This window comes from Mastigoproctus giganteus, chromosome 12 (assembly GCF_048544385.1).
Source record: "Mastigoproctus giganteus isolate SK-2022 chromosome 12, ASM4854438v1, whole genome shotgun sequence".
Lineage (NCBI taxonomy): Eukaryota > Metazoa > Arthropoda > Arachnida > Uropygi > Thelyphonidae > Mastigoproctus > Mastigoproctus giganteus.
In genome coordinates, this window is record NC_143586.1 from 160,845,594 (window position 1) to 160,870,474 (window position 24,881).

A 24,881-nucleotide genomic window follows, 5' to 3' on the forward strand; every position below is an offset into this window, starting at 1 on the left:
ACGTCCAGTCTCTCCAAAGTAGCAGCTCGTGCAGTCACGGCAAGAGATGCGATAGACCAAACCACTCTGTAGAAGGGTGGGGACAGGTGTTTTTATGTTGGAAAGGAGAGAACGCAGACAAGCACGCGACAACGTGACGACCAACAGCAACGCCAACAGTGACGAGTCATCCACGAGGGCATTCATCCCATACTACCCCAACCTGTCACAGCAGATCGGTAGAATCCTAAAATCGCATGGGATAAAGTGCATCCAACTCCCAGGCAAGAAACTGTGTTCTCTCCTTTCCAACATAAAAATACCTGTCCCCACCCTTCTACAGAGTGGTTTGGTCTATCGCATCTCTTGCCGTGACTGCACGAGCTGCTACTTTGGAGAGACTGGACGTCAACTCGAGAAACGTCTCTCAGAACATAAAAGGGCGATCCGTTTGGCAGATGTAGAACACTCAGCTATCGCCGAGCATGTCTGGACAACCCACCACGACATCGACCCACACAGCGATGTCGTGGTTGTGGACAGGTCCCACCATTACCTGAGGCGTACCTGGTTGGAATCGCTAAATATAAAATGCTCGGACACCGCTTTGAACAGGAACAGTGGTTGTCAAGTTAACCCCATCACAGAGTCAGTAATTCTATCCATAGACAAACGCTGGCCACGTCACCACCATACGTCACAGCCACAAACATCAACAAACAATTAACCACGTGCCTCACGCACCATCCTGGCAGTGCATCTCTATTCCAACTGCCATTCAAGTATTTTAATCCGATGAAGGCTGCCACCCAGCCGAAAGCTAATTTATTTATTGTAGTTTTATTAATGCTCTGTGTATAAAAATAAATTTTCGCATCATTTACTCTTTATAAGATATGTAGAATTACTAAATTGTTCCAGATTTTGGTTTAATGTTAGTATTTATTAGTGGTGCATCATGAAGTGAAGCAAGTTTACACAGCATCAGCAAAAAGAAGATAAAAACACCATCAGCACTACCCAAATCATTTGTCTAGATCCTCAAATAATTTGTCAGACTAACCACTTGCATGACACCAGAGAGAACTTTGTTCCGACAATCAATCATACTCCAATTGAAGCAAATTTTCATATATCCTGCAACCATCCCTGCTCAGTTTATGTCCCCATTATGGGTTTTGTCTAATGATATCCCCATTGGCTCCAATTCCAGGCATCCAGCAATCAAGCAATTCTTGTGCAACTTCCCGCATCTTATATAGGAAAGTTTATATATTTGCTTCTCGCTTGCACGTTTACTGCACTGCCTCTTGTGACATGCTGCTAGTTCTGCTGGCAGCGACTGTTAACTTACTTCCAACATACTGGTTTTTCCCACTAGTAATATTTGTTACTTTGTTTGCATCATATGGCTAAACCTGTTTGCAGCTACAACACTTGCACCATAATGCTGGTTCTACTTGAATGTACTGCACTTATTTGTGTCAGGTTTGAGTGGTGCCTCCACACACCATAGCTGGAAACCGGGGTGGTAAATGACACCCCAGAACTAAAGGAACTGCTATGGAGACATATAGCCATCATTAGAGCCTTCAGGTTCGAGGCTTGAAAGCCCTCTCATGGAACATGACTCCAATTGTCCGAAGAGACTATATTCAGTATTATGACATACCAGATTTCTTGGTAATGTACTCTGTATCAGTTACATCCCATGATAACACCTTGAATACTTCAAACTGTGTTATCATCGAATGAGACTTGCTCACTGTCTTAGAAAAAGAACTAACCTAGGAGCTTAAATAGCTAAAGGCAATACAAGCACGAAGGATTAAGATTAAAAAAGATCCAAGCTCATTCTGTTATTTTGACTTTCAGCACTCCAATACTCCTATCAACAGTTAAAGCTGATGATATACAGTTTAGATAACTGTAAAAAATGGCTCCAAAGCAGTAATTACCCTAATCCACATTGCTCCAATTTGTATATCAGTGTTTCATGTGGAAAAATATTAAAAGCTTTTCGGCAATCCGAGTATGTAATAAATTATTTTTTGCATCCAATTCCGATTCCTTTGTTACTATTTTGTAGTAGTTAACCAGATTGGCCAAACAAGATCTCCCTTTGATGAATCTGTACTGTGATTGCCACAACTGCATTACTGCTTTGATCCCTTATTTTCCCCAAGAACAGAAGTCAAGCTTGCAGGCTAATAATTACTTACTTTGCTCTTTTATCCTCCTTTATGAATAGGTGTGATGATTTGCCCAACTCCAATCCATAGAGACCTCCCCTGAAACCATGGATTCTCTCATAATTATGACTAAGGGTTTACTTACCTCTTTCTGCTGCTTTTAATATAAATTGAGAGATTCCATCAGCAGTATAAGTATCTTATTTACTTTTATCCTCAATTGTTTCTCTTCAACTTTCCTGTCAGTTATCACAAAATCATTTAGTTCCCAGTTGTAAGTTGATATACTTGGGTATCCCCATGGGGGTACTAAATCATGTTTCATTATGTGTTGACTGTAGATGCAAAATATTTCTTTATTTTGTCAAAAATCAGAACAGAAATATCAGTAGTTATGCCATTCATAGCATTGAACTCAATTATTTAAAACATATAACACATACTCAGTATGGGTTTATATGTTTTTGAAAGTAAAAAGTTATTTTTTGGCATTGTATGCTTAGATTTAAGGAAAGCTTTTGACACTGTTCCACACAAAAGACTGCTAGATAGTATGAATCAGAGCTGTAATACTCAATATGATCTACGTTGATAATAATATTAGTAAATTAATAAGAGGAGTTTACCTCAATATAGTACGTGGAACGCTTCCGTATGAAACCCTCCAGAAATTAAAATGGAAAAAACGAAAAAATCGACAACTTACCGGTACATTAAAGTAAAATATAAATAATTAAAGTAAAATATAAATAATTAAATAATCAATTTAACACAATTCAAAAACAATTCAAAACAATTAAAATTCAAATTAACGCAATTAAAAGAATCTGACGAAAATATTCAAACGATTAAAATCGTTTGAATATTTTCGTTAGATTTAATTGTTTAATTGTTTTGAATTGTTTTTGAATTGTGTTAAATTGATTATTTAATTATTTATATTTTACTTTAATTATTTATATTTTACTTTAATGTACCGGTAAGTTGTCGATTTTTTCGTTTTTTCCGTTTTAATTTCTGGAGGGTTTCATACGAAAGTGTTCCACGTACTATATTGAGGTAAACTCCTCTTATTAATTTACTAATACAAAAGACTGCTGTACAAATTGGAGCAGGGGGAACGTTAGGGATAGGTTTCTACTGTGGATAAGGGATGTTTAACTGAAGAAGGGGGCTTAGAGGGGAACAGGTATTCTGTGTGTTATCAGACAGTCTAAAACACTGATGGATCCAATGTCTTTATATTACAGAAGATTTAGAAGTCCGGTTGGCCTGCCTCCCTAAAACCCACTCGTGCACACCTTCTCGATGGTAAGCCCTGTTACGTCACTTAGGTGGCAACGAACGTGTAGAGTGGTTCTCTTCAAGATGCCTGGTCAGCGTGAAGAGGAAAGACCAAACCCTCCAGCATATGACAGCATGACGAAAAAATGGCCTTCAGACCCCAACAGTTTTCACTCCCCCTCTTACGGCAGCAAGAGGATCAGAGTGGAAGCAGAGGGTGCTAAGAATCTCTGGGTAAGACCAGGCTGCCATGCACGGAAATTGAACTAGGCCCGTTATAACGTAAGATCACTCATCGTTGATTAGAGCTGGAAAAAGAATTAGAAAATATGAATTGGAATATCGTCGGTTTGGCTGAAACAAGAAGAAATGAATCACTTATAAGTTTATCAAGTGGAAATCTGCTGTACATCAATGGAAACAGTGAAAGGAGTGAAGGTGGAGTTTGGTTTCTGGTCCATAAAGATTTAAAAAACAACATTTTGGAATACAAAAGTACATCACCAAAGGTGTCAAGACTAATACTCAAGATTTCTGAGCGGTACAAGCTAAAGGTTATAATGGTTTATGCACCAACATCAAACCACAATGATGAAGAGGTTGAAGAAATGTACACCGAAATTGAGAGTCTTCTAGATGAGCAGAAAACCCACTACACTATTATTATGGGGGCCTTCAATGCTAAGGTTGGAAAAAGACAAAACAGTGCAGAAAGGGGAACTATAGGAAATTTTGGAATTGGTGAAAGAATTGAAAGAGGTGAAAGACTTGTGGAATTTGCAAAATATCAAGGATTGTCAGTAATGAACACTTTTTTTCAACAAAACGGTGAACAGAAAGTGGACATGGAAGAGTCCAAATGGATTAACAACTAATGAAATCGACTTCATCCTCACTACCAGAAGATATATCGTGAATGATGTTACTGTCCTGAATAAGGCAAATGTTGGAAGTGATCACAGAATGGTAGTTTGTACACCTGATATAGATGTACTAAAGGAAAGGAAAAAACTGACTCGAGTAAATAATACAAAGGTCTTTGTGATAACAGAAGAGGAGAAAAAGCAGTATGTACTGGAACTTAAGAACAAGTTTGAGCTTCTGCAGACTGCTCAGGACCAAGATATCGACGAGGAATATTACAACTTTCTGAAATTGATAAAGCCCAAGAAACCTATAGGTAAAAAGAAATCCAAAGAAGAAAAAATTAGTCAAGAAACACTTGTTATGATGAACCGAAGGTGACAAATGAAGAGCAAGATAAACACTGACAAGGAGAAAATTGAGTATACTGAGTTATGCAAAGCAATTAGAAAGAGACTCAGAGAGGACATAAGAAGATTTAACACAAGAAAAGTAGAACAAGCATTAAGGGAAAACAAAGGACTTAAATCAGCAGCCATGAGCAGTAATGCAGAAAGACAAATGATACTGAAACTGAAGAATAGAAATGATGTACTTATTAATAGCAGAGAAGGCATAATTCAAATAGCAGAAGACTACTATAAAGAGTTATACAAGGAGCGAGGGAATGCTGCCAGCAACGGGGAAGATGGATCAAAAATTAGTAACGCATATGACATACTTGATAATCCATCCTGATTAAGTAGAATATGCATTGAAGAAAATGAAGAATCAGAAAGCTCCCGGTGAAGATGAAGTTACTGTAGAGGTCTTAAAATTGAGAGGAAGAGACATAACACAAAAACTGGCAAGGCTCTTCACAAAGTACATTAGAAAAGTTGTGACGCCTAAGCAATGGAATAGTGCAATCATAGTTTTGCTGCATAAGAAAGGAGATAAATCAGAAATTGGAAATTATAGACCAATTAGCTTGTTACCCCACATCTACAAGTTGTTCACAAGGGTCATTACTAACAGATTAGTTAAATTTTTATATATTACCTGGTCTTGGCGCATTATAGCCTTAGTTGCTAATGTGCCAATAAAATCCAAATCAAATCAACTAACAGATTAGAAAGAATACTTGATGAGAATCAACCGAAAGAGCAAGCTGGCTTTAGGACAGGATTCTCAACTATAGATCACCTTCACGTAATATCACAGCTAATGGAGAAAGCAAATGAATATAAAACACCATTATGCCTGCCATTTGTGGATTATGAAAAGGTATTTGACTCCATACAGCATAAGGCAATGTTTTGAGCACTGGAAAGACAAGGCATAGATACCCGATATATTATGATTTTTAAGAAAATATATGATGACGCTACCTCCGTTATTAGACTAGATAAAGACAGTAGGAAACTTAAAATCGAGAAAGGAGTTTGACAAGAAGACACAATATCTCCGAAGCTGTTTACTGCTGCCCTTGAGGAATCTTTTAGAAGATTAGACTGGTTGCAGAAAGGAGTCAATGTGAATGGAGAGTACCTAACCCATTTACAATTTGCAGATGATATTGTGGTCATAAGCCATGATCCCAAAGAATTAGAGGAAAATCTTAATCAGTTATGCAGAGTTAGTAAGGATTTTGGACTAAAGATGAATATGGCTCAAAACAAAAGTAATAGTGAACAAGTATGGCACAGAAAGGTGACATAATGATTGAAGGAGCAGTAATTGAAAAGGTGGAGTCATATACTTATCTGGGACAAGTTATTAGCTGTAATAATGATAAATGGCTGGAAGTCAAGGGAAGAATAAATTTTGGATGGATAGCATTCAGGAAATATAGTCACATACTGAAGAGCAATATCCCAGTTTGTCTGAAACGTAAAATTATGAACCAATGCATACTTCCCACCATGACTTATGGAAGTGAAACTTAGGCACTCACCAAAAGAATGGAACAGAAGCTGAGAACTATACAGCGAAGAATGGAACGAATTATATTGGGAATCAGACTGTTAGATAAGAAGAGAAACACATGGATTAGGCAACAAACTCAAGTAAAGGACATTCTTATCAAAACTAAAGAACTAAAATGGTCTTGGGCAGGACACATAGCTCGAAGATATGATGACAGATGGACTAAGAAAATAACAGAATGGTACCCAAGAGCAGCTAGAAGAAAACCTGGAAGACAAAAATCTGGAGAGGCCTTCATCCTGCAGTGGATTGAAAATGGCTGATGATGATGATGAAGTGAAGAAGACAAAGAGTGGTTATCAGTGGGTACTGCTCTTGTAGGCTTACTATTATTAGTGGAGTTCCCCAATTTTCAATGCTTTACCCAGTATTATTTTCTGCATTTATTAATGATATCAATGAAACATATCAGGCATAATGGCTGAGTTAATGTCTTTGGTCCTTGAGGCTGTCACAGACATTCTCCCAGGTGTGCATGCTGGGCTTGTTACCTGGGAGTCTAAAACACTGATGAAACTGATATTTGGGTGTGAAATATAAAAGTCAAGTGGATCTAATTTCTGCACAGTCTGGTTGGCCTGCAACAGCCAAATCCTCTGCTTGCACCTTCACAATGGTGGTTCTGGTAGTAACATGGAGTATAACCCCCAATGTGCAAGTCCTGGAATACAACATCTAGTATACTGGAGGTGGCCAACAAGGTGTGAACCAATGTAAGCAAGGGTCAAGGTGTGGGGCCCACACCACATGGAGGAATGTTGTTTGTTTGTTATTTGGTTTTTAGGAGCATTAGCAACTAAGGCCATATTGCTCCAGTATATGCGGTGGTCATTTCCTGACCTTTCCGCATCCTCCGTATTTGGTGGTGACGGGCTCGAACCCCGGTCTAATCAAGAAGCGTGTGCTACGCACTGCTGCTCCTTCCCACCTGGCTACAGAGGAGCCTATGGAGGAATGCTGACCCGCTGTGTTACCAGGCAATGCTAGGTGGTAGATGGCTCTTATCTGGTGCAATACCACCATTATGCTTATTGGAGGCTTGAAGTGGAGGAACCCATGTTTAGTCTCCAGAGCAAAGCTTTGGTCCCCCCCCCCCACAAAATCTCTCCCATTATGCAGTACAATTGATGTCTTTTGAGGGTTATGATGGACATCATGGTGAGCTGCAATCTTCCTTACATTTCAAGCATACAACTCTAAAATGTTTGCAATCCAGATAATCTTTTATATAGTTCACCAGACCAAACCTATTGGTAACTCTTAGGAGGTTTCTGGATTAGCTTTTGATAATCTTGCTGCCTCTACACTGCCAGATAGTGACTGGAGGGAGTCCAAGTAGTGCATGTGTCTTTGGTGGTAGGCATTGTTGAGGATGGATTATGTCAAGGAGCTGGGTACATTCTTACCATGTGTACTCCCATATCCAAGAATTTCACTGTCGAGGTGAGTGGTCCACAAGGTACACATCAGATCACAACTTGGCAATGGTCCCTTCTCCAGTGGAGCCTTTTCTTGTGTCCATTCTCAACCTTGCATTGTTTGGCATTACAGGAATGCAAAATGGGATGATCTGCGAAATCTCTTTTCTTGTTTTCCTTGTTAGGATTACTTCAAATCTTCTGATGTCAACATTTGCTCAGATCATGTCAATGAAATTATTCTTGTAGGGATGAAATCCTTTATTCCACACAACACCTTAAAATCTCATCCTTTATCTAAACCTTGGTTTTCCAATAAATGTGGCATGGCTGTTCAAGATAAGAATGTTACATATCACTATTAGCTTGTATCCAAATCTTCAGGTTCATTTTCTGCGAACACCAAAGCTCACAACAGTTGTAAACCTGTTATTAATCAGTGAAAACTATATTTCGAACAGGCTGAGTAGAAAACTTGTTTCTTGTCCACAGAGTAGTTGAGCATTCTGGTCTCTTGTCAAAGCTATTGCTGGCAACTTTTGTGCATCTCTATTTGTCTGTCAAAACCAGATGGTTCTATTTCCACTTCAGCCAAAGATAAAGCTGCCTTGCTACCATCCTACTTTTCTTCTAACTCATGTCTTGATGATTTAGGTAAACCACCTTTTACCATTCCCAGTACACTCCATTTAATGCCTACTGTTGTATTCTTTCAAAAGGAAATCAATCTTGATTTTAAGAAGGCTCCATATTCTAATGGTATTTCTCCACTTGTTCTCAAAACGTGCTCCTGAGCAGTGTTGCCTTTTTTCACTTTCTTATTCCAAAGGTGTTTTCCCTTCTGCTTGGAAATTTTTTCACATCCAGCCATTACCTAAAAAGGGTGACAAATCTTTCCCATCCAATTATTTGTAATGTTGAAATCAATTAACCACCAATTCTTAAACTATCTAGAAACCTTCCATCTGATCAATGCTCGCCAGTATGAATTCTGTCAGCATCAATCCATTGTTACCCATCTGTGGGCAAATTCGATGGAAAGATTTGATGAAACTCAAGCAGTTGCTCTTGACATTTCAAAGGCTTTTGATCATGTTTAGCATAAAGGTCTTTTAAATAAGCTTCTGTCTAATGGGTTGCCAACTGTTTTTTTGTAATTGGGTATCCAGGTTTCTCTCTGACTGCTCACTGTGGGTAATGGTAGATGGCTGTCTTCTAACCTCTCCACTAATGCTGGTGTTCCCCAGGGTTCAGTTCTTTCTTCCACCCTTTTCCTCTTGTATATTAATGACCTTCTTCCATTGATCAAAGGCGCCTCCGTAGCCAGGTGGGAAGGAGCAGCAGTGCGCAGCACACACTTCTTGATTAGACCGGGGTTACAGCCCGTCACCACCAAATACGGAGGATGCGGAAAGGTCAGGGAATGACCACCGCATATCCCGGAGCAATATGGCCTTAGTTGCTAATGTTCCTAAAAAAAAAAAAAAACCAACAACCAACCATTGATCAAAAATCCTCTGCATAGTTTTGCTGATGATGGCACATTGCATTCCACCTTCCAGTTTGAGAAACATTGCCTTGCACAAACAGCTTCAACTTCTCGAATGTCCACTACCAATTCCTTAAATTGGTATTCTCCAATGGGGCAAAGATAACTTAGTTGATTTCAATCCTTCTAAAACTTAGTCCTGTCTTATATCTCACAAAAAAGATTCTTCTGCTCCTATACATATCTTCGATTGTACTCTGATTTCCAGACACTTTATTAGGTACACCTACCTAGTAGTGTGTTGAGCCTCCTTTAGCCTTCAAAACAGCCTGAATTCATGTAGGCATGGATTGAACAAGATGCGGAAAACATTGTGCAGGAATGGAGTACCATGCAGACATGAGTGTGTCACGTAGTTCCTTGAGATTCGACAGAGATAAAGGCCTACAGCGAACAGCCGTTTACAGCTCATCCAAAAGATGTTCAATAGGATTGAGATCCGTGGACTGAGTGGGCCACTGCAGCAAAGAAACGTCATTGTCATGTTCCTGGAACCATTCCATAGTGATTTGGGCTTTGTGCACCAGCACATTATCCTGCTGGAAGTAACCATCTGACTGAGGATAAACTGTCAACATGAACGGATGCACTTGGTCAGCAACGATGTGGCATTCAGACGTGAATCTATGGGTTTCAACGGACCTAACGTGTGCCAAGAAAATATTCCCCACACCATAACAATACCCCCACCACCTTGCACAGTAGTCGTCAGACATGATGGGTCTATGGATTCATGTTGTTTTCGCCAAATTCTGAGCCTTCCATCAACATGATGCACCAGGAACTTCGACTCGTCAGACTAAGCAACTGTTTTCCAATCCTCGATAGTCCAGTGCTGGTGTTGCTGTGCCCACAGGAGGCATGCTCTCTTGTTCTTCATTGATAACAAAGGTACACAATGTGGCTGTTGGCTGTTGTAGCCTATTTGCGACAAAGTGCGACTAGTGGTCTGTTGCGATATTTTGTTCTGTGCACCAAGGTTGTATTCTGATGTGATGTGCGACATTGTGGCCCATCTGTTTGCTTGCACAATTCTAGCCATTCTCCTCTGACCTCTCTCTCTCTCTCTCATCAAGTGATTTTCTTTCACAGGAGTGCTGTTGAGAGGATGTTTTCTATTTGTTGCACCATTCTTGTTACACCCTTGAAACTGTGGTGCGTGAAAAGTTCAGGAGAACTGCTGTTTCAGAGATGCTTTGTCCAGCACATCTTGCACCTACTACCATGCCACGTTCGAAGTCCTCTAGATCACTGTGTTTTCTATTCTTGCTATGGTTTGTATGCTTAACTGATACTAGAAAGGTTCTGCTGCATTTATCTCCACAACTGTAGTCATGTGATTTGCAACGTTGTGGGACAAACCATTTGTGTTCACATCAGGGGTGTACCTAATAAAGTGGCAGCACTGTGTATATCTCTATTAGGGATTACCCTGACTTTTAATCTCTGTTGACATTAGCACATTAGAAATATAGCTTCCTCTGTATCTAACAAACTGGGTTTTCTCTTTATCTTTCGTTGTTACTTTTCTTCCAAACAGCTGTTCAACTCTACAAATCACAAATCTGCACTACCATGGAATATTCTTCCCACATGTGGGGTTGAGCCCCCAAAACTTTTCTCAGATTCTATTCAAAGATTCCATTCAACTTCTAGATTCCATTCAAAAGAGGGCACTTAGGTTAATTAGACTCATCTCTAACAAGGTCTCTCCACTCTGTCGCATAGACGTTCTATTTCTGCTGCATGCTTTTTCTATAGTTACTTCCATGGGCACTGTTGTTCTGAATTGTCTTCTATAATTCCTGCTCTCTGTTCCAAACCAGTCTTGAACACATGCCACAACCAATCAATATCCTTTTACTGTCTAACTTCAAACTCACAGAATCAAGTTTTCTTCCTCATTTATTCATTCAACTTTATTTTCTGGAACAACCTCCCTTCATACATATTTCCTGAAAATTTCAGTCAACAGAAATTCAAAGTCTAATGTCAACAACCATCTTTATTCATCTTCTCAACCTTCAACCCATTCACGGTACTAAGTACTATAAGTTCTGGTACCTCTTATGCTTGGGGTACCCAATAAAAAATATAAAAATGTGGAAAATGATACAAAGCTTGGCAGGGTTGTTAATGTTAGTAATCACTGCCTAGAAATAAGTATCAAGATCTAGAAATATTAGGTAGATGGCCCAGATGTGGCTGAAGTGTAACATTGACAAATGCTGGGTATTGCAGTAATCCTAGATTAATACACCAACCTTTTCCTTAAATCTTGTAATATAGTGTAACCAGTCCACTTAATTTGTCTTTCAGTGCCTGCATTTTTTGTGAAAGTATAGGACAAAATTTCCTTCTTTAGTGTGGCATCGAAGTTGCCCTCAACACTTCTCTGTTCTATATCACTTGATTTTGAGAAGCTTATCCGATCTTTAGGGTAATTTTTTTTTGTTACCTTCCATATTCCCTATTACATACAGTTTTTTAAGAGGGGGTTACGTTTCTTGTCCACTAAGAATTTGTTACAGTTTTAGATGCAACTGTGATTGATTTAGTTTATCCATTGTGTGAATAGGCAAACTAAAAGGTCTAGATCAGTTTTTTAGGACTGTGTTAAAAATGCAATTCTCGATGTTTCTGCTGAACTAAAGATAACATGTATTGGGTTTTTGTTGGCTTATGGATGTTTTATTTTGTCATTATTGAGAAGGTAATAGGAAGATGAACCTGTCACCTTCTCATCCTGGACGATATTACAGTCACCTGAGGTGAATATGAGATTGAAACAGTCATTCTCTCTGGTTGGTCCACAGTTGACCATTGATAGGCCGAGTGGAGCCAGTTTTTCAGGTCGCTGTATTTTTAGAGATTTTTGAAGATAAGGTATAAGATTAAAATCCCCACAAATCACTTATTGATTTGTGATGTAGGTGATTTTTGCACTAGTTGGTAATATTTGAGATTATGTTTGATGAGGCTATGTACCAAGATTACATCAAGCATTTGGTCCATTCGATGGGAAATTAGGGTTGCTTCATATGAGCTGAGTGAGGCAGAAACATGTTTAATATATGTAAGAATTTTTGAGTTAATGTAGATTGCCATGCCACTCTATGTGCTTGTTTCCTCAATGAATTTTTTTTTTTTTTTTTTTATGAAAACCCCAAACACGAAAGGTATCAAAACCTATAGTACTTAGTACCGTACATGGGTTGAAGGAGAAGTATGGGGCAAGGGGATGCCAGAAACTTTGCTCTAGACCACTTCAAGCCTCCAATAAGCAAAGTGGTGGTATTTCACCGGTTGATGAAAGTCATCTACCACCTTTAACAACATACCATAATCGGTGTCACTTGCCAGGATGCTTATTTCTTAATGTTTATGTTCATTGCATAATACAGATTACTTCACATTGCCTCAAGAGTAATAATTCATCCAGAGAGGATATCTTCTCTCTGATTCTGCTGGTGAAAGATAAAGCACTAGTAAACTCCAAGCACAGTCAATTCAGAAAACTGAATATTTTATCAAATATTAAAGTGAAAACCTGGAGCCTGTCAGGCTGCATAATATCACTGATATTACAAAATGGGGTGTTACTACTGCCAAGTATCATTTTCTATAATGATATAGCTAATTATGCTTCTTGTTTCTGTTATACTACTTGCATATGCCTGGCAACCCAAAGGTCGTGGGTTCGAATCCCGCCTCGGGCTTGGATCATAGTAAAATGCAAAAACTTTGGGAGGTGCATTATGGCCATAGAAGCTGATGCGCCAACAACTAACAAAAAAAAACTACTTGCATATAAATCTTCATGCCGAAATACTGTGTTTGTAATTAAGACTACATAGCAGGTAACGATTCTAGTAGCCTTTTACCGTTATTGTTTGGGACATCCCTTTAGTGCAAACAGTTTTCTTATTAATGATTCTGCATTTCATTTGAACAGACTTTATGTAATACATATATAGTGCTTTATTGTTTTCTTTATGTAATAATTTTTCTTCTGTCACGTTAATATTAATCCATAACATTATTTAACGAGAGTTTGAAATTTTATGTAGGTTATTTTAGATGTAGGTGCAGGATCTGGAATCTTATCATTTTTTGCCATGCAAGCAGGAGCACAAAAAGTTTATGCAGTAGAAGCCAGTTCAATGGCAAAACACGCTGAGGTAAATATGAATATTAATTTAGAATTAAGTGTAGTTATACTAACTAGAAGCAACTTTATAGCATTTCCAAATAAAACTGAATTGATATTGTTATTTTATATCTTAAAGGAAATGTTTTTGGATTTTTGCAATATGAGGATTCTTAGATTTTATGGTTTCTGAATTAAGTTTAGCATTCGTATAATGAAATTCTTTTGAATGAATTATTCTTATTTGCGCATTTTTTGAATTTTTTTTTTTTTTTTTGTTAAAAATAGTTAAAACTATTTTTGACTAAAAAATAGTGAAAGTGTGGTGGGAGTGGTCCAAAGATTGACACACAAGCATCCGATGTTCTGGGATGGAAAGACCACCACTACTGCTTGACAGTTCAGGTTGATGGTGGTTAGCCCACGCTGTTGGAGACAACAGACAGCTTGTAATCCCTCAATTAATGGCAGACTACAACCAGGGTGCACATAGCATGGCGCCTCCGTAGCCAGGTGGGAAGGAGCAGCAGTGCGTAGCACACACTTCTTGATTAGACCGGGGTTCGAGCCCGTCACCACCAAATACAGAGGATGCGGAAAGGTCAGGGAATGACCAGCACATAGCATACCATCCAGTGACTCCTCATGCAGATAGGCTTACAGAGCAGGCAACCTGTTCACATATCCATGTTGTCTGTCATCAACACCTGCACTGGGCATGGTATCACTGTTCCTCGACATTCCATGGTCTAGTCTGATGAATCAAAGTTCCAGCTCAACCATACCGATGGATGAGTTCATAATTGATGGCAAGCGGGTAAACAACTTCAACTAGACTGCATGGTTGGTGGGGTTATCATAAGGTTTGGCTGATATTTTCCTGGACATCCCTAGGTGCCCTCATCCCCATTGAATACATCATATCTCATCATTGTTTTGCACGTTTTTGCCGTAAATGGTGACCGTCTATCCAGATGGCACTGGACTCTTTCATCAAGAGAATACCCCGTATCACAATCCCGCATTATTATTATTAGTTGTAGTAGTAATAATAATGGCAAATGATGCTGATATGACATCATCCAAAAAATCAAAAAAAAAATCAGTTCACCCATCCATACCCTCCAAGAATTTGTCTAGTTCTCCCTTGAATTTATTCAACTAGTGGTGTAACTAGGGTTGACGGCACCCCTTGAAAACTGTTCTTTTGGAATTTTTCCTTTTTTTAACAATAAAAAGGCAACCCCCCCAAATTTGGCTCCCAGGTCACGTGCCCCACCTGTCTCACCTTAGTTATGCCACTATATTCAACTGATCTGCTTTCACAACAACAGATAGAAGCTTGTTCCAACAATCAGCCACACGCTGGCTGAAGGCAAACTTCTGCACATCTATCTAGCAAGCATCCTTTCTCAGCTTGAAGCTATGTCCCCTCGTGTGTAGTCTCAGCAAGTGGAAGAATGCCATTAACATTGAGGTTATTCAATCCATTCAAGGAATTAAACACCTCAATCAGAGCTTGCAGTTGCCTGGTTTTCAGAAGTTATAATTTGCAGAACTGAAGTCTTTCTGGGTAAGAGCACTCATTCCAGCAGATCTACATCCTTCCTAAAGTGATTGCTACAGACCTGTATACAGTACTCAAGATGCGGCCTAACTATGGCCTTATACAGGGTGGGTCACAGTAAATAGTACAAAAGAAAAAGGTGATAATCAGAACTGATGCATGTCTACACAAAATTTATTTATGGCTGTCAGATTCACACAAATTGCGATTACTGATACACCAAAAACCACGTCTATGTCTTGAATATAACATCTAGCAAATGACCTCCATCTGCATCAATGCATTTCTGCAAGCGCTTCCGGAAGCTCCTCATGACATCCTGAATCATTTCCTGGGGAATAGCCTCAATCTCTTCTCGGATTGCTGCCTTCAAATTCCCCAATACTGTGTATCCGCTGGTAGAAAACTTTGTCTTTGAGATATCCCTAAAGAAAAAAGTTTGGGGCTGTCAGGTCTGGAGACCTAGCTGGCCACGGGACATCCCCAAATCATGAGATCAGTCGATGTGGAAAGAACTGCTTCAGCTTAGCCATTGTGGTACGGGCTGTGTTGGCTGTAGCCCCATCTTGCTGGAACTATGTTGTGTGGAGAATACCTTTGCTCCGTACTTCTGGAACGAAAAAGTTCTCAATCATGTTCCCATACTGCTCGGTGTTGACAGTCACTGTGTTCTTCATAGTCTTCAAAAAAGTACACCCCCCACAATGCCTGTGGAAACTCCGATAGCACACCACATGATGGCCTTTGGGCTACTGTGAGGTTTTTAATGAAGAAGGTGCAGGTTGCTGTCGCCCAGTGATGAAAGTTCACTTCGTCAGGCATAACCAGAGAAGTAAAAATTAACTCATCCTTCTCCAATATCACAAGGAATTTTGTGCAGAAGTCTTGCCTGCTCACTTTATCTGTCGGCCGTAGCTCTCGGACAACTTGCAATTTGTACGGTTTGAACTCTAAATCAAATTTCACAATCCGACGCAAAGAACTGCGACACGTGCAGTGCCCTTGCAGAGCCTCATGGACTCGTTGGACATTGTCAGGCATATGCACTGTCTTTTGGGGCCCCTTATGCTTCTTATTGGTGACTCAACCCGTTTGTCACCACTGTTTCACCCACCTTGATATCGTCCTTCTGTCAGGAACACTGAAATGGCAGTCATTTGCACAAGCAACTCATGCTGCACTTCTATAACATTCTTCTCACGCACGTTGGCCTCCACAGCCTGAATATGCACATGCACTGGCAAATGACTCATGGCGAACTAAATGGCATACTTTTGTGTCTGTTTGGGCATAGGACAATAGGAAAGTGTGATGCTACCACACTTTCCTATCTGCAGGGTTGCCACTTGTTATTGTACTATTTACCCTGTACAAAGGGATAATCACCTCCTTATCCCTGCTAGCAGAGTTTATCTATATCATTGACGAAGCACCATGAGCTGGCTTGGCAGCATGTCTGCACAGCTCAGATAATTTCATGTCTAACTTCACATTTCTCCCCCTCCCCCCAAGTATTTTTCATTCTCTACTATCCTGAATCTGGTACCACATAGTTGATAAGTTACTCTAGGATTATTGCTACCCATATACAATACCTTGCATTTGTCAATGTTCAACTTTAACTGCTATTTCTCAGCCCATCGACCCAATTTTCCTAGATCTTGTATATTAGTTCACACTGATGACTGTTGTTAATCACCCTGCTAACCTTTGTATCATCTGCAAATTGAGATTTTAAGCCTGATATACCTTCATCAATATTATTTATAAATATTGAAAACAATAACGGACCCAGCGCCGAACTCTGGGGAACTCCACTAATAACATTAGTCCACGAAACCACTGACTTCTTCCACTTAACCATCCCCTTTATCCATGGCAGTAACTTGCCCTTAATGCCACATTGCTCCAGTTTGTATAGCAGTCTTTTATGTTCAGTAGTACAAAAAGCCTTCCTGTAATCTAAGTATATGATGTCAAAATAAATTTTTGCATCCAGTTCCTTGGTCATTGCGTCATAGTAATCTTTCAGATTGGTTAGACACAATCGCCCCTTGATAAATCCATGCTGTGATTGCAGTATAATTGCATTCCTGTCTAAATAGTCCTGCATAACTTCTTTAACCAGTGATTCCATTATTTTCTGTGGAACAGACTTTAATCTAACAGGTCTGTAATTACTCATGATGCCTTTTGATCCCCCTTTATAAATTGGGAATATATTCACACTTCCATAGTCCATAGGGACAAATCCTGAATCCAAAGATGCTCTCATAGTTATGGCTAAGGGTTTGCTCACCTCTTATGCTTCCTTCCTTAATATAATTGGATAGATTCCATCTGCCCTAGGTGCCCTTTTTTATGTCCATCCTCAACAATTTTTCTTCCACTTTCTTTTCAGCTATCACAATGACATTTAGCTCCTTGTTAGAATTTGATAATTTTTTTTTTCTGTTCTTCCCTACAGAATTCCTCGTATGAATGGAGATACAAAATACATATTCAATTTGTCTGCAAACTTCAGCAGGGTCATCAGCATCCTAACTTCCTTTGTGACTTGATTTCAGACAAATTTATATCTACCATAGGCATCTGTATCACCTGATAATTTATTTGCATCTCATGCACTTTTCTTTGCCACTTGTCTCAGTTCATCTGACATCCATTTAGGTCTAAGCTTTGAACAGTATTTCATTGGTGGTGTAAAAAAGCCTAGTAGCTTCTTTGATTACTTCCCTTCTCTGACCAACATCATCAGTTGGTCCTACTGCACACAATTTAAAAACTGTCTGAGACCTCTGGTTCTAGTTACCCTTATGAAAGCAAAAGCCTTTCCATTTACCATTGATAGTAGTTATGTCTTTAATTAAATTCCACTTAGTGTACTGTGCTTGCTGGTTCTTTTACCTGCAGATTCTTAATGCATGAAGAATCACTACTGATAACCGGATCAAGGATATTGCTTCCTTTTGTTGCATCTCCAACATGCTGCTGTAGAAAACTGTCACTGAAGAAATCCACAAAAGTCTTGCTGGTGTGTGAGTGACCAATCCACAAATTCCAGTCCACGTCTGGAAGTTAAAATTCCCCATTATGAGACATTCTGATTTGCTGCCCCACTCTATTTCGCTCGTCACCAAATCAACTGGATGACTTAGATTTATAATATTCTTCTTAACTAACAGCATAATCCCTCCGCTTTTTTCTGTCCTCTCTGCCCTTCCTGTATACATTGTGCTCCCCATATTCAAATTGAGCATCACTTATTCTGAGTGACATAGTGCTTCCACTATTACTACAATGTCTACATTCGACGACTTAATCAGTACTTTCAAGTTCATCAAATTTATTTACAGTGCTCCTAGTATTAGTGTACATGTAAGTATACATGCACATGTTCTTACTCTCAGTTACCCCTAACACAGCCCCTGTAATCATTTGTTCCATGATGGCCCACAGAATGACCTGGAATCCCAGATGCCTTGCTTTCCAACCTGCTGCACTTACCAGTCAATAGTAGCAATGCAAGAATCACTTTCTCATCTGCCTGCAGCTATAGTTAAACTATTAGTCTGTATATCTCTACCAAGGTTGCCAGATTACTTGAGCAAAAAATGATGGCATGGAAAAGTTACAGAGCAATAAAAAGTACTGAAGTCTATAACAACTACAAATTCTTTTCTGGGGATAAGAAATTCTTCACATATAGAAATGCAAAGAGGAGAAGGACAAAGCAGATAGGACCCTTATGTAATGGACGTGGTATAGTATTAGATACCCCAGCTGATGTTACAGATGAACTCAACAGTTACTTTGTATCGATATTTACAGAAGAAAAACCCTTTATGTCAATGAGAAAATATGGGAGTGAAGTTGAAAAATATTTAATTAATGATATTGAAATTTCACATGATTATTTAATGAAAAACTTTTGAGCCTTCAGGTGAGTAAGGCTCCTGGGGTTGATGGCATATACCCTATAATTTTAAGGGAGGCAGCAAGTGAGTGCATCGAACCATTAAGGATAATTATGAGAACATCATTGGATTCAGGAGAGATTCTGTTGGATTGAAAAAGTGCCAATGTATGGCCAATACATAAAGGCAGTTCTAAAAGTATAGTGGGAAATTACTGACCGGTCAGTCTAACTTCAGTAGTAGGGAAAATCATGGAAGAAATGATGAAGGATGGAATTTGGGATCATTTAGATAGAAATGGTATTCTGGAGGATACACAGCATGGTTTTGTAAAGGAAAAATCATGTGTAACAAATCTGGATAGCAGTTTTGACAGAGTCACTCACAAGCTGGATTTAGGGAATAATTTGTTTATTTAGATTTCAGCAAAGCATTTGACTCTGTCCCCCATGAGTGGTTACTTTATAAGTTGGAACAGGTTGGAATTACAGGGAAAATCATTAGATGGATAGCAGGATGGCTTCAGGGCAGTAGGTGGAGGGTTGTGATAAATGGTTATTCCTCAGATTAGGTTAATGTAAGAAGTGGGGTTCCCTAAGGATCGGTATTGGGACCACTGTTGTTTTTGATTTTCTTAAATGACATCGATGAAGGGATAGAGGGTGTGATGTCTAAATTTGCAGATGATGTGAAGATCGATAGAGTAGTTAATGATAACCGCCAAACAGCTTCCTCAGGGTGACCTAGATTGACTCCAAGGATAGTCAGAAAAGTGGCACTATGCATTAATTCAGCAAAATTCAAGGTCTTACACCTGGGAAACAGCAACCCCAAAATAACTTATACACTTGGTGGAGTTGAACTAAAGTCAGTAGTGGAAGAAAGGGACTTGGGAGTTATGATAGTCAAACATGAAGTTCTCTGAGCAATGTAGACAGGTTTCAAGGAAGGCTCATTGTGTCCTATCGATGATTTATTGAAGAGATAAGGACGTCACAATTCCACTATATAAGGCTGTTGTTAGACCACACTTGGAATACTGTGTTCAAGTATAGACACCGGACCTAAGAAAAGAGTGCTTCTTGAAAGGATCCAAAGATGGGTAACTCGCCTGGTGAGATCGGCAAGAGTGCATCCACAGGACGAAAGACTTTGAATATGTGGGTTGCACAGCTTGGAAACTAGGCATCTTAGAAGAGACTTGATTGACGGCTCTGAGAGGCAAAAGTAAAATGAATGAGGACGAAATTTTTGTGTTTTCTTTCCCTTTTTTTACTAATAGGGAATTTCAGTGGACATGATATGCTGTAGAGTAGTCCTGATACCAATAGAAGGGGTTTTAAATGTGAACTCTTAACTTATTTTTCCACATGCCTACTGATATGTTTACTGTAATTGATTTCTCTATATATTCCTATTCTCTCCTTGCTATGTGCATGTAAGGAGAGAATGGGAATGAGAAAATCTAATTGGTTTCAAACAAGCACAAGCCAAAGTACATTGCATTAGGTGTCGTGGTAAGAGGGAATCGTGAATATGTATCACATCTAGCATTGAAGATGTGATAATGGGCAAATACACATCACACCCCCCCCCCTTGATCCTAGAACATAATACAGTGGACCTCCACTTTATGATATTAATCCATACCAGAGACACCATCGCAGTGACGTAGGAATGCTTTGGCACTGGGGCAGGTGCCAAGGGCGCTGGTATCAGAGGGGGTACCACTGACAGACCATATCAGTTCCGTGTCAAGCTATTTTGACACCCAAGGCTAGCTGATGAAATGGTGTCCTTAGATGTCACATCAGGATGAGTGCGGGGTGAAAATTAATTTTTGCCAAATGGCATGTTTTCAGAGGGCGATTGAAGCCTGCATGCATTCTTAAATCTGAGTACATACTGCATAGCAGCATACATCTATTTGCCGTCCAGAACGCAACTTTTAAGGGACCAATCAGGCTACTGCTTCATCGGTACATCCTCGAATGCACAGCACTCCGCCATTCAAGAACTGTGTATGTTCTGAGATACTGATTAAGTTTGAAGTTATAAATAATATGTATATACTGTTTTTGTGCTATAATTTGTGAATATTGTGATTTTTAATTTAGGTGATACAGAAGCCTATGGTAGATATATGCTGGTCTGTAATCAAGTCAAAAGGGAAGTTAGGCAGGCAAAGGCAGATTACGAGAAATCTTTGGCAAAAGATGCAAAGAGTAACTTATGTAAAATCTAGAAGGAAGGGGGATGAATCAAATTGGTCCACTTCATGTCGAGGGTTCAACTGTTGATGATCCTGCTTAGGTAGCTAACAAACTGAATCAGTATTTTGCATCTACATTTACAAATAAGGAGTTATTCTGGGAGGGAAATGCCAGAGATGTATTAAACCCTGGCAATGAGCTAAATGATTTCTTAATAAATGAGAGCCAAATGGAGCAGAAATTGTTGAAGATAAACATAAGAAAGGTGCTTGGGGTGGATCAGATCTATCCAGTTATATTGAAGGAGGCAGCAAAGGAAGTAAGCAAACCCTTAGCCATAATTATGACACGTTCCTTGGTCTCAGGAGAGGTACCCATGGGCTGGGGATGTGCAAATGTGACCCCAATTCATAAAGGAGGATCGAAGGGTGACACAAGTAATTACAGACCTGTTAGTTTAACTTCTGTTCCAGAGAAATTAATGGAGGCACTGGTTAAAGAAGCACTGCAGGATCATCTAGACAAAACTACAGTTATAATTCAGACACAGCATGGGTTTGTTAAGTCTTGTCTGACCAATTTGATTGGATGCAAGAAATTATTTTGATATCATATACTTGGACTTTGGAAAGCTTTTGATACTGTTGCACATGGAAGACTACTGTACAAATTGGAGCAGCATGGCATTAAGAGCAAGTTGCCAGAATGGATAAAGAGAGCAGCGTCCATTGTAGCAACTTGCCCTTAATACCATACTGCTCCAATTTGTATGCTAGTCTTCCATGTGCAACAGTATCAAAAGCTTTCCTGAAATCCAAGTATATGATATCAAAATTATTTTTGGCATCCAGTTCCTTTGTGACCACATCATAGTATCCAATCAAATGTGGGACAGGAAGTGGGATAGGTTTTACGGGTTCCACTAAGTTGGCGATGGTAATCTTTTAAGCCAAAGAGATTACCATTGTGCTTAGCAAGAGCACTGTTGCCTAAATTTCTTGAAGGCGATAGGGGCAAACAGTGCGTACCCAGTTAAGTCTCTCGTAATTTGTTAACCACGTAATCTCATATAAAAAATTTTCTTTGTTCTACAAACCCTATCTTAAATGTGATTGCGAAGGGGAATTCAAAAAAATTTGCTAAACAGAAAAATCTGGTATAAAGAAGTTCGTTAAACAAAGGTCAGACTGTACTTATAGGCGCCTCTGTAGCCAGGTGGGAAGGAGCAGCAGTGCGTAGCACACGCTTCTTGATTAGACCGGGGTTCGAGCCCGTCACTACCAAATACGGAGGATGTGGAAAGGTCAGGGAATGACCACTGCATATTCCGGAGCAATATGGCCTTAGTTGCTAATGCTCCTAAAAACCAAATAACAAACAAACAAACAAACTGTACTTATTATTTATTATTATAATTTTATTTACACGCCTTTTTACGATGGTTTTACTAATTATTGTAAAAAGACGCGTAGCCACTAATTTGCCAAGGGTGCCAAAAACATATCTACGCCTCTGCACCATCATATTGTGAAAATATTGTAATGTGAACCCAATAACACATTGTTTTTGGTAATTTGTTCCAAGGCCTCAGAAGTTGAAATTTTCACTATATAACTAAGCTATTTATCTCTCTAAAAGGCAATTTTTATAATGAAAATTGTACCTATTGATTTAAAAAATTGATTGAAACTAATATATTGATTAAAGCACAACCCAAAAAATCACTTCAACTAAAGGATGCAAAAACAAAACATGCATCAGCACGTTTACAAAGGCTGCTGTTTGCTGAGAGGAAGCACCACACGGTCTGGTTGAAGAAAATTGTAAGCATTGTAAAGTGAAATAAGTAGGCACCTCTTAACATGGCCACTGGTTAGTAGAATCAGCTGCTTTATAGAATCAAATTTCAGAAAACCAATTGAAATCACTAAAATGCACTGCACTTTCATCGTTATCATATGTTCGATTATAAGAATCAATTTTGAATGCCTTCATGATATTTCTGGAGGTCACGATCATAAAACAATAAAAACAATTTTCAGTTTCCTGCTTATTGGGCTTTTCTGTTAGTGCAAACTATAAACGTGCAGTAAGCTCGCTCTTGTTGCATTTGCAATAGTATCGATAGCTGGAATTGTGTGTTTTTATGTTATTATGGTGAAATGTGTTTCCCCTTCCATGGAATTTTCAATCATATAAAAAAACAAATTTTCAGAATCTTCTGTTCATTGTGTTTTTTTTAATTTTTTGTAAACTTGTTACTCCCTATCTCATTTGCATGTATCATGTTAGTTGCAACTTTGTGTGCCGTATTCTTCGTTATTGATTTCTTATCTTTTTCACTGTTTTAAATTTTACAACAAAAAAAATGATCATTGAACAGCAATATCAATTAGTTAGCATGTACATATTACAATAGTAATTAAGCTATGTATGTAAGCATAAATTTTTTTATTTTGCTAACCTGTGGGAAATATTCTTCGCATTTTCGTGTATCATTTAATTTTGTTAATTGGCAATGTAATAAAGTGTAAATTTGTGATCTTTACGTTTATAGCCTGTGGATAATATTCCTCCTATTTTTGCTTATCTGAATCTCTGTATAATAGAATTAAAATTCAATTCACAAACATGATCATCACAATGACCAGAACTTACCACATATTGTGCAGTGAACGGAGAGTCCATCGTAAAATGATTTGTTCATACAGTGAACCAATTATAAAGGGGAGTTCATTGTATATATGCAATTGTAGATCTTACGATAATTGCTGAATCATCTTAAACCCCCCCCCCCCCAGAGTTTCTGTCCCTCAAATACAAATCTGCAAAACTGCAGTAAGTTGAACTGCAGCAAATGCTGTGAGAACTAGCCTTTTACACACTGGGAACTGAAAGGGACATGACATTATGATATGACTAAACATGTTTTGTCAAATTCTGTGGACCGCTTACTCTGTCTCTATAATAGTATCTATCTCAAATAGCAGTTTCTGGACTCCTGGCATAAGACTCCTTGGCTTGGGCACCTGTATATGGTGAGGGAACCTTCTAGTGATGCTGCTGGGCTTCCAGGTTAGCTTCACTAGGATCCAGTGCCTGTACTTTGGTTTCATGGTCACATCATTGGAATCTGGCATGTGCAGTTGTGTGCTGTGACCTATGGAAACTTGGAAAGGGGATACTGGTGAGCAAGGCATCCAGCCCTAATACACCACTTTGATTCCTGCTTCTACAAGCTGGGAGGTCTTGGACCAGCCCAAATGGGATCAATCAATGGGTGTTTCTTACTGCTAGGGTCAACTGCATTCCAGTAAGGTTCCTTCACTTTGGTCCTGGGACAGAATCAAGTCCTACTGGAAATGTAGGTATGATTCTCTAGGCCCTGGGTGGCGAGCATTTTTCGAGATCAAGTGATATATAGGGTGGGTAAAGTGGCTGCCTGGCAACCCAAAGGTCACGGGTTCAAATCCCGCCTCAGGCTTGGATCAGAGCAAAATACAAAAACTTTGGGAGGGGCATTATGATCACAGAAGCCGATGCGCGAACAACTAACCAAAAAAAAAAAAGCGACATATAGAGTGCTCTTGATAAGTGAGTAAACTTACTTTTAAGTTCCTGTCTTTCTCCAAATAGTTTTTTTTTTTTTTTTAAACAGTTCTACATTTGAAAAGCAACAAGTTAGAACACAGAAAGGAAGCACACCCTTCTTCACCTTTTCATATTTCTTGTTCTCTGCTAACCAACTGACACTTCAACTGCTTTGGCCTTCTAGCAGCA

General features: G+C 39.1%; 1 protein-coding gene across 2 annotated transcripts in view; it reads left to right on the top strand.

Moving 5' to 3' along the window:
- Art4 (arginine methyltransferase 4) overlaps positions 1-24,881 on the top strand; it is a 261,955-nt gene that overhangs the window by 66,236 nt on the left and 170,838 nt on the right. For both annotated transcript variants that reach the window (XM_090386019.1, XM_090386018.1), the window contains exon 5: positions 13,325-13,435. In XM_090386019.1, the coding sequence (XP_090242145.1) occupies positions 13,325-13,435 (111 nt within the window). The remainder of the gene's footprint in view (positions 1-13,324; positions 13,436-24,881) is intronic.